This window comes from Equus caballus, chromosome 7 (assembly GCF_041296265.1).
Source record: "Equus caballus isolate H_3958 breed thoroughbred chromosome 7, TB-T2T, whole genome shotgun sequence".
Classification (NCBI taxonomy): domain Eukaryota; kingdom Metazoa; phylum Chordata; class Mammalia; order Perissodactyla; family Equidae; genus Equus; species Equus caballus.
The window spans coordinates 22,614,001-22,631,166 of NC_091690.1; the positions used below are offsets into that span (position 1 = coordinate 22,614,001).

Genomic DNA, 17,166 nt, shown 5'->3' on the forward strand with positions numbered 1-17,166 from the left:
CAATATACATCTCAGTCTATCCATTTCTCACGTTTCTGCCACAACTCTAGCCGAGGCCACTATCATCCCTCCAGAGGACCCCAGACTCATCTCTCAACTCCCACAGTTGTCCCCTTCCAGCCTATTCTCAGCATAGTAACCAGAATGAGCCATCCACAACCAATGATCACATCATTCTCTGCTTCAAACTCTCCCTTGTACTAAGAAAATAAAAAATATCCCAAATCCCTTACAAGTCCTCTAAGATCTTTCCTGTTCTGGCCCCTGACCATCTCAGACTCCTCCGAGGCCACACGGCCCTTTCACCCCTCCTTGCCAATCACAGTCTTCAAACATTTCCAGTCCTTTGGCACATGCTGCCCCCGGTGCCCAGAAGAGGACACTAACACAGGTGTGCCCGTGCTCATTCCTCGCCTAACTCAAGTAGCCTTCAAGTCTTAGCCTAGAATTCACATCATCAGAGGCCTTCCCTGGCCACCTGAATCTAAATCGTAAACCCTGACCACTGCATTTTATTCTCTCATGTACCCTGTCCTTTTGCTTCGGTCCGTAATTGTACGATTATGTATGCAATACTGTGTTTAATATTTCATCTCTACACTCCAAGCTCCATGAGGGCAGGGGCCATGTATGTTTCTTCATCCCTGTATTCCTGACTCGGGGGCACAAATATGAACAAGTCCCTACCCTCGAGGAACTCACACTCTCATGGTGAGGACACATCCATGTTCTAACTGGACATCTAAGGCCTCAAGCTCTGGGGTTTGACAAGGTGCTAGGGAATGGCCGAGCTAGCCCAAGAGAGCTCGAGCTCCACCGAGACAGTTAGCATCAAAAGGATGAGCTGTAATCAACCAGTATGCTGACCATTTGGTCATGGTACCTGCTACTCCTGCAGCTCCTTCGAAGGGACAGCTGCCCATCCTTGACCTGCTGAATGGGTAGTCATGACCATGGCTTTCCCCCAGATCACCCACTCTCTGCCACAGCCAGTTGCATCGTAGTGGGCACCTGTCAGAGGGCAACCACTCCCCTGGCTTTCCAGCATAGCATGGAGCAGCCATGCTCCAATCTTTGGTCTTAGGACATCTTTGCATGCTTAAAAATTACTGAGAACCACTTTTGTTTATGTGGCTTTTATCTATTAATACTTAGCAAATTTTCTAACTCTAAAAATATTTATTCATTAATTCATTTAAAACAACAATAAATCCATTATATCCTAACATAAACAACATATTTTTATGAAAAACAACTAAATCTTCGAAATTTTAAATTTTAAAAATTTTAGTGAGAAGAATGGTATTGTTTCACATTTTTGCAAATCTCCCTAGTGTCTTGTTCCCTAGTGTCTGGTTCAGTGGAAGACAGATTCTCATATGTGCCTCTGCATGCAAGCTGTTGTGACATGTTGTTTTGGTTGATAAATGAAGAAAATCCAGCCTCACAGAAATATGTAGTTGGAAAAGGTGTGAATATGTTAACAGCCTTTCAGATAATTGTGGATACTCTTTTTTGATACTTGATCAAAACTAGACAAGGGATAGATTCTCAAAGCTTAGTTGCAATGTAGAGTCTGAAACCAAATCAGGAAATTTTCATACTCTGTATGTTAAATCCACTGGTCCACCTAGTACTTTAACTAGGTCTTTCTCCCATGCATGATGGTGTTACATCATGTCTTGGTCATTTGTCAAATATGGGCATACTTAATTATGTAGATTTTTCACATGACGTATTTTATTATACAATATCAAAAGCCACATTTGTTAATATCACCACCAATCAGAAAGGTCTTTAGGTATTGGAAAGCTATTCAGCTCCTGCTGGATACAAGTTTTCCAAAATCCTAATGTTCTCTGGAAACTTCAAATGTCATCATTGTCATCACTATCAGTTGTTTTCCTTGAAGCGGCAGACTTACTCCATTCATTTTCAAGAAAACGTCTGCAAAATATCAAATCTGAATAACCAAAGTTTTTCCGTCCATAAATCTCACAAGCAAAATTACGTTCTGTGAAAACAGTGGGCAGTTCAGCTCACAACTCAGTCACACGGATGCTTTTGCTGGAGACACTCACTGTACTTCGGTACGCAGAAGTGCTGTATTTGGACTTCACACAGATATGAAAAAGAGACGTACTCAAAGGTCGAGATTTAATAAAATTAATACTCTTTACCACTTCACCAAAGATACTCTTTAGCGAAACTGGCTCTTTTTTAAATTTTTTTATTTTACTGCAAGTGCATGGTGGTGAAAAATACGATGACTATTAGAATGGTTTGGTGGCCTTGCCTTGATCCATGCCAAGGTGCCAGCTGTGTTGTCCACCATTGTTTTTGTGCCACCACTGCAAGTGTCAACACTCTGAAAAACGCAAATGAAATCTTAGTGTTATCATGAAAATTGTTTCAACCATACAGACCCTCTGAAAGAGTCTCAGACCCCAGGGGTCCACAGACCATACTTATGAGTCCTACCAGCCCAGAGCAAAAGTGATTAGCTAGAACAACCAGATTCCCTCTCTGGAATTTGTAAACCAAGAAACACCGAACCACTAAAGTAGTTAGTAGTGAGAAGTGAACTTGAGAACAGTAGCACCCTTAGATCAGGGCCAGCAGGGCCCCTGTCCCGGGCTTCACACCTTAAGGGGACCCGCACTTCCTCTCTGATGTCTAGGTCCTGTTGGGGCCAGCAGTATCATCCAGGTGGGGAACCCCAATCCTGAACTAGGCCCTGCATTGGCCCTGTTTCATTTCTTTCATTGAAATAACCCTCTACCTCATATGTGGGAGGGACTAGATGCCCTGAATGCTCTAGGGCTCCTGCCAATGTGGTTGTTCCAGGCCCTGATAGGTAGGCCCTGGTTCCAGGAGGGCAGCCTGGCAGGAGGATTGCTTCTGCTGGCTAATGCAGTATTTATTTCATGAGATTACGCAAGATTAGGTGGCCAGAATGGTACTGTCGTATTTCTTTTCGTGACACTCACTCATGTCAGACACAAGATGAGTTCAGGACTTTAGACTTCCAAAGGTCCACCGCCAATCCTTGGGCTTGAGCTGAGTGTGGGGTCCCATGCATCGTGTTCCATCCATGGTGCTGCCTTCAGTCTACAGCACCCAACGACAGTGGGGAAATCCATCTCCCTAACCATTGGCACCCGCCCTCTGCAGGCTCTGTGCCATGTGTCAGGCAGTCCTCTGGGGGTGGCTGGGCCATCTCCTCCAAGGGCTTTAGAGATTATTGCTCCACAGTTCAACAGGCCCTTCCAATCAACGTCCTCTCTTGATTCTGATGGATGTGGTGACACCATGTTCTTCTAGGTTAGTCTTAAACCATCCCAGACGAGGGACTACCTTTCTTCCTCCACCTGTGTGTCCCTATCTATCCTCCCTGCAGGTGACAGTGTGTGGAATACTGAAGTGCAGTCAACATTGAAAGAAATCATATTCTAAGGTGCCTAGAGAAATCAAAAGAAGACATGGTTTTAAAATATGTTGTTCAATGTTTGTGCTATAAAATTCCAAAGATGAATTTAATGTGACCACAGTGCAAAGTTTTATTCATAATTTCTTGTATACTCTGGGTAAGACTTGCATTTGTGGTCATCATCAACAAAGAAGCATAGCAACAACCTTTGAGAGAGTGATTAGAAGCCAGTACTCACAGGCGGTATGACAGATGATACAGGGTCACAAGTAGTGATGTAACCAGCCACAACTACATGGTATTAGGGAAGCGCAGAGGCAAGAAGATTATATTGTTTCAATAAAAACACATTCCTAAGAGCGACGGCATTGTACATAATAACAGTAAAGCTTCCTTTTTCTCAGTGGGAGGTATAAAACTACCCAGAGTTTACAATAAAGAACACAAAGAGATGGTTCTTGGGACTGAAGAGGAAGAGTTGATGCCTAGACATTATGAAGACTCTTCACATGCCCAGAATGGACAATAAACAAACACATAAGTATCTCTCCTCCACCCATTATCCTAAATCTTCACTGATAAATTACTATACCTCACATGGGTCCATGAATTTTATAATATATTTTTATAACAGCTTTATTGAGATATAATTCACATGCCGTCCTTTTAAAGTGTATATTTCAGTGGTTTTTAGTATATTCACAGAGATATACAAACATGATAGCTATCTAATTATAGAACATTTTCATCACCCCAAAAGAAAGTTTGTACCCATTAGCACTCACTCCCCATCCCCTTTCCCCCAATCCCTGAGAACCACTAATCTACTTTCTGCCTCTGTGGATTTGTCCATTCTGGACATTTCATATAAATGAAACCACACAATATATAGCCTTTGTTTCTGGTTTCTTTCACTTAGCATAACGCTTTCAAGGTTCATCTGTGTTATAGCATGTATCAGTTCTCCTTTTCATTGCCAAAAAATATTCCATTGTATGGTTATACCACATTTTCTCTATCCATTTATCAGTTGTTGGACTTTGGAATGTTTCCACTTTTTGGCCACTATGAATAATGCTGCTTTGAATGTCCATGTACATTCAAATATATATACATATATATATATATATATATATATATATATATATATAAACATATACTTTTAATTCTCTTGGGTTTATATCTATGAGTAGAATTGCTGGGTCATATGGTGACTTTATGTTTAGCCTTTTGAGGAACTGTCAAACTGTTTTGCAAAGTAACTGCACCATTTTACGTTCCCACTAGCAATTTATGAAAGTTCTAATTTCTCCACATCATCACCAAAACTTGTTATTGTCTGTCTTTTTAATAATAATTTGTTTTATGGACTAACATATGCTCTATCCTAGAGAATGTTCCATACGTACTTGGAAGAAAATATAGTCTGTTGCTGGAGTATTCTATAGATATCTATTAGTTCTAGCTCATTTATAGCGTTGTCACTATTTCCTTATTGATTTTCTGTCTAGCTGTTCTATATGCTATTGAAAGTGGGTATTGAAGTGTGTCCAACTATTATTATTGAATTGTCTATTTTTCCCTTCGATTCTGTTAGCTTTTGTTTTGTGTATTTTAGAGCTCTCTTGTTAGGTGCATATATGTTTATAATTGTTATGTCTTCCTGAAGAATTAAACTTTTTCATTATAAAGTGTCCTTCTTTGTGTAGTAATAATTTTTGTCTCAAAGTCTATTTCATCTGACATTAATACAGCTACTCCAGATCTGTTTTGGTTTCTGTTGGCATGGTATGTCTTTTTCTATCTTTTACCTCCAACATATTTAGGTCTTTGAATCCAAAGTGTGTCTGTTATAGATAGCACATAACTGAATCACGGGTTTTTTGGTCCATTTTGCCAGTCTCTGTCAAAGAGTAATCTGAATGTTTGCACCTAGGACTCTTCTCTTAGGGCCCAGATAGTTGCCAAGAGGCCAAGGAAGTCCCTGATGGATGGTCTTAACTACTAAACAGAAACTCTGAGAGGAGGGATGAAGGCTCTTCAGAGCAGCAAATGCTTTAAGGAGCAACAATTTCAGTGGGATCCTACCACAAGGAGAGAAATGGGACAGCCTGGGAGCTCCAAAGCCACGTGGCCCACTTCACTGCAACACTGAATCGAGCCCCACAGGGCCTGCCCAGCGGTCTACATGGATCCATTATCTCCCCCTGCATTTACCAACACTACCCTCCTTCCCCCATCCAGTTCTTAAAAGACTTGACATGCCTGGGATTCTGGCTGGAGCCATCCTCATTCCAGGTAACAGACTCATAGCCTGCTGTCCACTCGAGCCGGGCACCTACCTTGTTCCCTGCAGCTTGGCTGGCTGCCCAGGACTTGAGTCAAAAAATTACTTACTTCCTTTCTTGTGCTGGCACAAAAGAAAGTTTTGTCTCTTAGATAGATTTTTCCCCACCCTTCTCTGCAACAACCAGCCCCTGAAAGGAATTGTAGATGACTTTCCTGTTGGCTGAATAGTGAGGTCTTCATCAGTTCAAGCCCAGAATGTTTGGGGACCAGCATTCTCCGAGAGATCCCCAGTGGTGCATAATGAGGAAGAGAAGCATGAACTCACTGGGCAGTTTAACACTGATTATTCTATCATCAAATGTGTCCTTGACAGTGATAAGGTGCTTCCACCCATTTGCTTCCATCCTATATTCACAACCCTGCAAAGGGGAAGGGAGTCTATTATTCTCACTTTATCCATGTTGGAAACCAAGGCTCCGAAAGGTCAAATGACTTCCCCAAGGTCAGGGCCACTAAGTCCCTCAGGGAACATTTTGGCCTGGGCCCTGCTGGGAGGCCCTGTGGCACCCTCTCCTGAGCTTCAGGGAAAGGTTGAGCTTTTTGTCTTCTGCTCAGGAGGCAGGGGTGGTGCAGAGAGCATAGATGTGGGAACCCCAAAAATGTGTACTTGAACCCTGTCCCTACTCCTCACCAGTTGTGTGAATTTGGGTGTGTTACTTAACCTCTCTGAGCCTCAGTTTCTCCATTTACACAGAGAAGAACAAAGACTACCCCCTGGCAGGGTTTTTGTAAAGATTTCATGAACCAACGTGGTTGACATGTGTGGCTCAGTGCCTGGTACATAGGCGGTGTCCCCCAAAGCATGGTCCCCTCCCTGCTCTTCTGAGCTCAGGGCAATCATTTGGCCACGTGAAAAAGGGCCACATTCTCATTCTCAGAGCCATTCTCAGGTTGGAACCAGCTCCCAGCCCATCGAGAGGCCTGAGCTGGGCCTGATCCTTGGGGCGCTGCAACCTAAAGGTATATGGGCTGTGAGTAAGGGGTACACGATCTCTGGGCACAATGCTCAGACTAACCCCGGGGGTGGGTTCAGCACGCTGGAACCTGAGCAGAAGCCCTCGAGGGTCAATGGCAACCATGACTTGTGTTCACTGGGTGAGCAGTGGCACCAGGGATCGGGGGAGGCTGCTGAACTTCATTCACAGTCACAATCCCCAAGCTCAGGCAGCTTCCCTACACCTCGCTGACTCCCCTTAATAGGGCTTTTGCTCTCCACTCTCCCAGAACTCCTTAAATCCTTCCTTGATGCTATTTTCATTCTCTGGTGTGAACACCGGAGATAACAAGCTCCATAAAATTGCTCCCAGCAGGAGATTCCTTTTGTTAATCCTGAAATAAATTCTTTCCAACTTCAAGGCTGGTGGCTATTCTAAGCCCTGCAAACAGGTCACCCGCCAGCCTGACCATGACTGACTCCAGAGCCGGTGCCCCGGCCAATCTGCGCACCCCGATTGACACATCTTCATTTACTCAGTCTGCTCGGCTTACCGTTCCTTCTTGAGAAAATCCAGCCCTGCCTCTGGGGACCTTCCCTTCATAGACTGGTTTTGCAATGGCTGCCCCCACCCTGCTGTTTCCTATCAATTTAGCTGCCTTGCCGGTTCACTTCCAAACCTCTTACCTTCAGTGGAGGCTTAATGGGCTGCTTCTCTTTACTTGGAAGGACCAAGGCCAGAAAAGGGTGTGTCTGAGGAGGATTCAGGAGCCAGGATCACACCTCACCCACAGCCACAGCATCCCATCACCCTTTCTGAACTGGGTCTGTCTCATCCTCTTGGTATCTTGGATCCTGCTGCCTGGCTCAAAGACCCCTAGGACAGTTTGCTGACTCCATGACACCTGATACTTCAGGATAGCATCATGAATCCAGACCACGGATGCCTCGACCCAGCTCCAAAGAGTACATTTCAAATAAGTTCCCGTGTATGTTGAGTCCCTCTCCCCACCTGCACTGCCTATTGCACAGTTTCTACTGAAACCTCCTCCTGAACATCATCAGAAGAACCCACATTCTAAGACTAGCACTGAGGACATTATTGGGAAAAATTAAGGGACAAGTGCAACGTTCAGTGCCAACTAAAAGATATGTATTAGCCCTCAGAGGTCTAATGTGAATTCTTACCTTGAAGAGGCGTAAGAGAGCATAGTGGTCAGGTATGCATAGTGATTCAAATCCCAGCTCTGCCACTTACTAGCTGCGTGACTTTGTGCAAGATGCTTAAACTCTTTGTGCCTCAATTTCCTCATCTGTAAAATGGAGACAATACTGGGGCCGGCCCCATGGCCAAGTGGTTAAGTTCACGCACTCCACTTCAGTGGCCCAGGGTTTCCCTAGTTCGGATCCTGGGCGTGGACATGGTACAGCTAGTTAGGCCATGCTGAGGCGGCGTCCCGCATAGCACAACCAGAGGCACAGACAACTACAATATAAAACTATGTACTGGGAGGATTGGGGGAGAAAAAGCAGAAAAAAAAAGACACCAGTAGATTGGCAACAGTTGTTAACTCAGGTGCCAATCAAAAAATAAATAAATAAAATGGAGACAATAATAGCAATCATCTCATAGGGTTGTTGCAAAGATTAAAAGTGTGGGTAAAGTGCACAAAACAGTTCCCAGCACATAGTAGGTCTTCTCTTGGTGGGCTTTTGTCCTTTGTGGAAGCTCCATGAGTGTATGCAGGTAGGAGTTTTCAGACATGTGAGGTCTCTCAATATCCCGACATTTTACTTGGGTTTTCCCAATGCCCACAAGTCATAGATCAGCCGGGTACCAAGATTGTACAAATGCCGCAGGCTGACGATAGGAAAGATGAACCCAATGTCGCCACCCACCCCCTATTCCTGCCAGTTTTGAGAGAAGTGCCTCTCAACAGCCACACTAAAGCAGTGCGTATTAATGCAACCCTAATTGTCCAACTCCAGCCACGGTCAGGGCCAGCTGCTGTCCCCCAGTGAATGAGCAACACAAATAAATCACATAATACCCTTTACTCTCAGGGTAGGGATAATCTTGTATGTCTCCAGTTTCCCTATGTGGCTTGGCGTTTTTCAAATATTTGATTTAAACTTCATTTAAAATATATTTTAACCATCTAAACCATAATAAAAATGTGTTAAGTAGCCAGTTTGGGTACATGGAGACCACCAGCCCACTTACATAGGATGCCAAAATAACTCATTTTTATATAGGCCTCTGAATCAAGTTTTCTCATTTTAATTAGAGAATATCCTGAGACTAAAAATCAAGCTGCGCAAAACCTATTGCTATTTGCAACGACTTAACTGTAAAAATCAGGGTTTCTTGTTGCTATGCAACTGTTATGGAGCGAATGTTTGTGTTTCTCCAAAATTCACATGCTGAAGACCCAATCCCCAGTGTGATAGTATTCGGAGACGGGGCCTTTGGGAGGTGACTAGGTTTCGATGAGTTCATGGGGGTGGGGCCTCCATGATAGGACTGATGTCCTTATAAGAAGAATACACGAGACCAGAGCATTCTTTCTCCATCATGTAAGGACACAGAATGAAGGTGGCCGTCTGCAAGATGGAGAGAGAGACCTCTCCAGACACCAAACCTGCTAGATCTGGGCCTTGGGAGTCTCCAGCCTCCAGAACTGTGAGAAAACAAATGTCTGTTGTTGAAACCACCCAGTCTACACTATCTATTATGGCAGCCCAAGCTAAGACGTATTTTAACCATTTAAATCGTAACGAAAATGTGTTATATGCTCAATTTTGGCACATGGACACCACTAGCCCATTAACTTAGGAAACAAAATGAACCGATTTTTATTCAGGCTCTGAATGAAGTTTCCCCCTTTTAAGTAAAGAGCGTCCTGAGATTAAAAGACAAGCTGTGAAAAACCCATTGCTATTAGCAACTAGTTAACTGTGTAAGTCAGGATTTCTTGGTGCTATGCAACCAAAACCAAAATCTGGAAATAAACTGGGTCCTGAAACTGATATAACTCTGCAATCTGATGCCCAGCCCTTGACTTCAACTTCCTATGCCCATAAAAACAATATTCACATTGATTTTATACTAAATGTGTATCGCCAATTTGGAATTATAAAATAAATGGTTTTATCTCATATGTTTAAGAATTCTAAATAAAGACTTTATTCTTAAAATAAGTTTGAAACCCTATGCTAATGGTTATAATGGTATGCCAGTGCCCCTCAAAGCTCACCTTCATGCCTCTTCCAGAATCTCTCCATTATACACTCATATACCCTCATTATCAATGACTGTGACTCTCTCTTGCTTTAACACTTTCAGTGGCATCTCCTCACTTCCCCTAAGACAAAGCGAGAATCCATTGGCTTGGCTCCCACATACTCACTGGCATCAGACCCCCTCCAGGTCCTCAATCACAGAACTACTACTTGCTGTTTCCCAGGAAAGGTCAGGTATTTCATGCTCTTCCCTTGGCCTGAACTGCCCTCATTCTCTCTTCGCCTCCCAGCCACATCCCCCTGCCCCTGCCCCAACTCAGTTCTGATATTCATCAGTGGAGGCCCAACTCAAGCAGAATCTCCTTCCCCAGCCCGATGCCTCGTCTGTGCTCCTGTTGCACCTTATAACTGGCCCTGTGCTGAAATGACCGCTGTACATCTCCCAGTTCCCCACATGGTTGCGTGTGTCTATTACAACAGTGAGATATTTATCTCTACGTTCTGGCACACAACAGGTGTTCAATAACAACGAAAGAAGGTGTGGGGAGAAGGAAAGGGAAGAGGTGAGAAGGGAGGACAGAAAGGAGGGAGGAAGGGATGGTCAGAGGCCAGCAGGAGAGATCCGGCAGGACTGGGTCCTCCGTGGTGACTGTGCTGACAAAGCAGACACAAAACTAAATGCAGCCTCTAATGCCGTGCCTGACCACCTTCTGGAAGCACGGAAGAAGCCCTTCCAGATAAGCTGTGCTCTGGACCACCTGTGCAGCAACTGTGCTCCTTGCTCTTTCAGGATAATAATATCGTTGATCTCATTTCAGTTTCATGACTACAGAACTTATGAAGCAGTATTACTCCTACTATACAGTTGAGGAAACTGAGACCCAGAGACATAAAGTGATGGGCCAGAGTTAGAACCCAGGATTCCAAGGAGAGCCTGATTTGACCCCTCCAAGACCCCACTTTACCTACTGTTGTGTTTGTGTGTATGTGTGTGGGAGCACACACACTTTGGCAGGGCACTGTGGGGGTGGGGGCTTAATCTTTTCTATTAAAAACATGATTCAACAAAGCTAGCCATATTGTGAATTTCGTGAGGCAGCTTTTCTTGGGCTTTTTATTCTGCACAGATAGGTTGGTATGGAAACCACACTTCTAAGGTTACGATCGAAACATCGTTTGCCTCCATTGGTTTTCTTAAAACCTTGCCTGCTGATGGTAGGTGGGAAATTTCTACATTTACCACATCAATTCTTTCTCAACAACGCATATCTACCTTTAAAGGATTGTAAAGTAATTGCAGCGAACTCTTTTAAAATTCTCTGTATTTGTACACCTTAAGCAAATAACAAATGTAGCCGGTTTTTAAAGTCTGTCTCAGACTAGACCATGAATCCCTGGAAGGCAGGGTTATTTTATTCAGTTCTGGGTGCTCAAGGCTTCCGTGGTACCAAAGACACAGTCAATAAATGGGGTTTAACTGGATAAACATGACAATTGGCAGATTTGCCAATACAGGTTAGAAACAATACGCTCTCGTATTTGTGTAGGTCTATCCAATCTCCAAGCCCTCTCATTACTTGATTGTATTTGGTCTTCTCATCTACTCTGTGAGTTATGCAGAACATATATTGTTAGTCTTAGTCCCATTACCTAGGGAAGAAAATAGAAACTCAGCAAAGTCCAGTAGCAGCTGGGTTTATTATCAAGTGATGGAGGCCAGGTTAGAACCCCAACTTCTGGGCTCCTGGACGAGCACTCTTCTCTCCTTCCCACCCAGCATCTCCTATATGCCTGCCACACATGATGCAATGAATACCTGAGTGACAGGCTCCACCTCAGGCCAGAACACCCTGGCTTGCTCTTGTATTTATTCTATTGTTTTAGGAGTGTCTCTTATGGTGATTTAGTTTCATATTCGTCTGCTAGGGTTGCCATAACAGAATACCATAGACTGGGTTGCTTAAAGAACAGAAATCTACTTCTCACAGTTCCAGAGCCTGGAAGTCCTAGATCAAGGTGCATCAGGGTCAGTTTCTGGTGAGAATTCCCCTCCCGGCTTGTAGACGGCTGCCTTCCCGATGCGCCCTCACGTGGCCTCTTCTCTGCGCTCGTGAGGAAAGAGAGCGAGCTCTGGTGTCTCTCCTCTTCTTATAAGGATACCAGTGCTATCAGATTAGGGCCCCATGCTTAAGAGCTTATTTACCTTAATTACCTCCCTAAGGACCTGATCTCCAACTATAGTCACATTGGGGGTTAGGGCTTCAACACATGAGTTTCGGGAGGACACAGTTCAGTCCACAAGTTTAATCCAGATCTCTCCAAAACACATACAGATGTGTATCCTGCTTCCTCTCCCGTGTCCTTTCTTTGACCCGACATATCCATTTTTCTAACTAGCTTTGACTCCGCTTAAATTTTTATTGAATTCTGTTCCGTGAGAGAGCTCTGGAGTACAATCTCTTTGTATACTAGAGTTTTTCTCCTTGTTTATCTCAATTAATTTCTGAAAGGTCACATGAGTGGGAATCATAATGAATCTCTCTGGATATTTCTCCACTGAGCATGAGCCCAGGGACCACCATAGGGGCAGGACTGATGGGAGGTGGAGCTCTGTGAAACGTGGCAGGGGTGCTTTACAGCCCTTCAGAGGAGTTGGGGGCCCAGGAGAGAGGGTCTTCTCCTGTCATCTTATCTCTGTCTTGATGGATGGCCTGGAGTAAATTTCAGCTCCCGTGGAGACCAGAAAAGAGAAGCCCTCCCTGCTCTGGGCTGCTCACTTTATAGGACCCCTGTCCTGCTGGGCCAGGACCAGGGTTAGGTAGGAGCCAGCCTGCCCTGCATGATCCTGAGAGCCATGCTCACTCGCCTCACCCTAGTCCTGGCCCTGCTGTCCTGGCCCTTTCAATCAGACCCTCCCCAAGGAGAGAACTCACAGGGCTGAGGTAATGTGCTCACCCAGAGCCCATGTGCCCCCTTCTAGACCCTGGAATTCAAATGGCTGTGAAGATGCACAGGCCTCTTTCCCTGAAGGCAGACTGCACTGGTGGGCACACGCCTAAGCAGGATCTGTGCCCACAGGTCTGCCCACAAGGCCCTGAGTAGGAGGGGATGGATCAGCGGGTGGGAAGAAAAGTGGCCACAGGCCAGCTTTCCCCATCCCGCCGTGTTCCAGGAGGGAATCCAAGGAGCCAAGGATCCTAAATTTGAACCTGGCCTTCCACACACTCAAGAAGGTATACTTGTCACGGCAAGAGGAGAAAACACTTTTAATTTAACTATTTGCTAGTTTGATGTGTAATTTTCAACTATTTAGACATATGGTATGTGGCCTTCCGCCCACAATCCTGCTCCAAGCCAAACAAATGTTAAAGTCGGGCTGGGGGCAGCAGTCTGGAGAGGATGACTAAAGATTCAGAAGCCCCTGTGGGAAATGACCACACACACACATACACACACGTACACACACGCTCGCAAGCATACACACGTACACGCACATACACACACATGTACACAAGCTCCTACAGGTCTGTATTTCTTGTATATAACCCTCAGTGACTGCTCTTTCTGGTAATTTATGATCATATCTGCGTTGAGGCGGTGCATAAGCGCGTGGGTGTGTGGGGGAGGATTAGCATGGTCACCCCAAAAGAGGAGGAGGTCTGTGGTGGGGAAGATTATAGCACTCTGCATGAGAATCCCCTGTCCTTGTCCACAAAGGCGGCAGCTAAAGGTGGTAGGGGGAGGTGTGGACACTGGCCAGAGTCAGAGCTCCCTCTCCAGGGTTAGGGAACAAATTCTGCAGAGCCTTACCCCAGACTGCTTACATTTATCTTCTCCCCTCAGGCCCTTCAAGTTTCCCACAGAACACACACACACAAACAGACACATATACACGCAAATACACAGACGCGCTCAAAAACACACACAGACATACACAAATACGCAGATACATGCATGCATGCAGACACACACACTCAGACACAGACACACAGGCACACAGACACGCACACAATGCGGATCATATCACGTCCCAGAGGTCACTCCCAGTCCCTCAGACTTTCCTCTCTTCTGCTGTTACCTCCCACCACCAGTTTTGACCCATTAGGACGGACTGTACAAAAAGTGGCCCATCTTTTGGTGGCCCCTGGAACAGTACAATGTCACCAAGACGTGGGTGCTATAGCCTTGGACAGGCATGCAGAAGTAACACTGGATCCTGTTCAAGGTCACTTTCCACTGAAATGTTTCAAATCCTAACCACTTCCCACCCGGCCCCAGGCCAGGTGAGGCCATGAAAAATGTCGATTTTTGATTGTGCCCATTGTCAGGGCCATGAGTGACAGATGAGCCCAGCCTGGGGCCCTTTTTTGGGGGTCCCCATTGGCAGCGCAGCTATCAGGCCCACCACATGGCCCTGGGTTTAGAGATTCTCAGATCCAAGCTACCTGCTAACAGTTCGAGCAGGGAGAAGGCAGGAGAGTGTGGGGCCTCAGAGGCAAGGACACTCTGGTCCCCGGTGATTGGAGTGTTGGCCAAAATACCTCCCTCCCAGCCTCACCTTCAGCTCCACCCCGGGGTCCTTGCAGAAAGACTGTGCAAGGGTCAGACTTTCTCCCTGAGTCCCACCATCGCTGCCACGTGCTCCAGCCGCTCCTCGCCTGGATCCGCTGTACAAACACAGGGCGACTGCCAAGCAGTGGGAACAGCAAATCTTCCTCACTCTTTTATGCATGCCCTCACCTCTGCAGACGGTGCTGAGGAAAAATAAACCCCACAAAATCCCCGTGGGCTCTAGCAGTCTGGCAGTCTCTTCTTTGCTGCTCTCTGATCCCCTCCAGGAGGCAGAGGCCAGGGGAAGAGACCCAGCAGCTTCCGTGGGGGCGGCAGTCCCTCTTCTCTCCTCCCGAGTGGGCTCAGCAAGCACCTGTTACATCCTGAGCCCCGTACTAGGCTCTGGGGGCCAGAAATCAGCGAGGCCTGGGGAAACCGGGTCATCAATCTTCAGGGAGCAGCGCTATATCTGCCTCACCTTCCCAGCCTCCCCAAAGCGCAGGAGAATTTCTGGGCCCGGGAGAGCCAAGCAGTTTGCTCATAACACTAGGCAAGGTGAGGTACAGCTGCCCTGGCTGCCATCTGAGGAGCCACCGTGGGAAAGAGAGGACAGCCAGGTCAGCTGCTGACCCTGTGGAAGGAAGGACTCTTGCTCTTAGGCCCTCGGGGCCATTACTGATGTCACAGCCTTTGCAACACAGTCCAGACCTCCAGAATTCCTGGACACCTTACCCTCCGACTCTGGGCCACCAGGGAAGGCTTCCTTTAACCCCAATCAGACAGCAGGAGGACTGAGGAGGCTCAGGGGCTCTGGATTTTGCAGCACCCCTTTTATAGAACAGAGAGGCAGTCGACTTAGCACCACCCACTCTCCCAGTTTGCCCAGGACTGAAGGATTTCCTGGGACACAGGGCTTTCGAAGCTAAAATTGAGACCGTCCTGGGCAAACTGGGAAGGTGGGGTCACCCTAACCGAGGGGCAGTCGGAAAGGATCCTCTCTCCCTGCACCTCAGGACAGAGCAGGTTTGGACTCCGGCTGCCTGTTAAGGGTTCTGCTAGCTGAAAACTTTCCTTGTGATTCCACCTCGTGCGCGGGGAAAGGCTGGAGAGTGGAGGCGGTCCTGTGGCCAGCTTACGAGCTGTCAAGGGAGAATGGGCAGAAGGAAAGTATCTGTGGTCTTCACAGTAGGGAGGAAATCCCCTCACTGTCTTTAGGAGGCTGGGGCCCATGATTCCCCACGCAGAGCCTGGGGTGTCAGGAAGTGGCTGGGGAGCACCTGAGAACGGTGCCGGGTCAAGGGCTTGACTTCTCCTTGACCTCCTCGCCAGGGTGCAGATGCTCGGCAGGAGGACAAGGGGAAAGATGGCTTTAAAGTCTTTTGCCTGATGCTTTGCCCTCCCAGGGACCCAGAGGGAGGCCTCGAGGAAGAGCAGCTGTGAGTGCTGTCCTGGAGCCGGGCGGAGACGCCAGAGCCAGCTCATTCCTTTACGTCTGTCCCAGGGAACACGCTCCCCTCCAGGGGTGTCCAAACTGGAAGCTGTGGGGCGGATGTCTCCAGAGGCAATGGAGGCTTGAGTTAAAGCTGGCCTGACAAGGCAGATCCCCTGAGGACTTCCTCACTCAGACCCCTCATCTGACAGGTGGGAGGCCAAACTCCAGGAAGGCTGAGTCACCAGCTCAGGGCAGCACGTTCTCAAGTGGTTAGAGACCCGGATGGGATCTTCCACCATCAAATGCCTCAGGCAGAGTCCTTGGAAGGTGAGGAAGCTCAGAAGACAAGCCCAGCCCTGTGAAATGCCCTGCCCTCCTGGAGCCCACGTGCTGTTCTGGGAGAGGAGCATTAGTGGGAGATGAGCACTTTCCGAGCCAAGGCTCCTCTCTCCGTTCTGTTTGAGTCCCCAGCTTGGTCCACTCCAGCACCAAATCCAGGTGAGAACCCTCTTAGAGGTGCTGGGGGTGCCCACCTGCTTGACAAATAAAAATGGCAAGCAATAGGATATATTGGAGTATATGAGGAAGCCATTTGGTGTAAACCTAATTCGGCCTGACCTTGTCTTTCCAAAAGGGCCTGACCGTGGCTGTTGAGCATGCATTGTATATCTGCTTTAGACATTCCCTATGGCAAGAACAAAGGCCCTTGAGATAAAGGTGCAACTTCCCTCCCCCTCCCAACACTGGCATTTCCTTAAGGATTAAGCATCTTTCCTTAGGCTAGGAACTGATTGCTGCGCTCACCTGTGACCACGCAGCTTGAGACAATAGACTTGTCTCCCACTACGCCCTCCGAGAGAGCAGACCCACTACCTGCTGTGTCCATCAAGGGCTGTGCCGACAGGGCAATCTTGTGACTATTGTGGGAGGGACATTTCAATCATATGTGAAATATCCTGTTTCGGGGTATATAACCACTCTGTATACCTCACTTCCTTGGTGCCCTTTCTTCCTTCGGGAAGAAAGGCCCCGGGCCATGGTCCTCAGATTTTAGCTCAGAATAAACTCACCCAAATTTTCATTTATAGATTGGTTATGGATTATTTTTGTCGATATGCTCCCCCTTGCCCCTTCCTGGTCTCCTCAGAAGGTGTAAGAAAGACCAGCCTCACCCTCAGGAGTGGAAGCTCCTCCCCACCCAGCACAGGGACCTTCCCAGCCACGGAG

The 17,166-nt window shown here is 46.7% G+C and overlaps 1 protein-coding gene across 2 annotated transcripts in view; it reads right to left on the reverse strand.

Annotated features, from left to right (window-relative positions):
- Positions 1-1,718: 1,718 nt before the first annotated feature.
- TMPRSS5 (transmembrane serine protease 5) overlaps positions 1,719-17,166 on the reverse strand; it is a 32,148-nt gene continuing 16,700 nt past the window's right edge. The window contains exons 11-12 of one of the 2 annotated variants that reach the window (XR_011440470.1): positions 2,991-3,461; positions 1,719-2,368 (exon numbers count right to left, since the gene is read on the reverse strand). Coding sequence is in view for 1 of the 2 variants with exons in the window: in XM_070272806.1 (XP_070128907.1) it covers positions 3,453-3,461 (9 nt within the window). In the remaining variant the exon portion in view is untranslated. Of the gene's footprint in view, positions 2,369-2,990; positions 3,462-17,166 lie in introns of those variants that run through there. The other variant, XM_070272806.1, reaches the window with a different exon arrangement.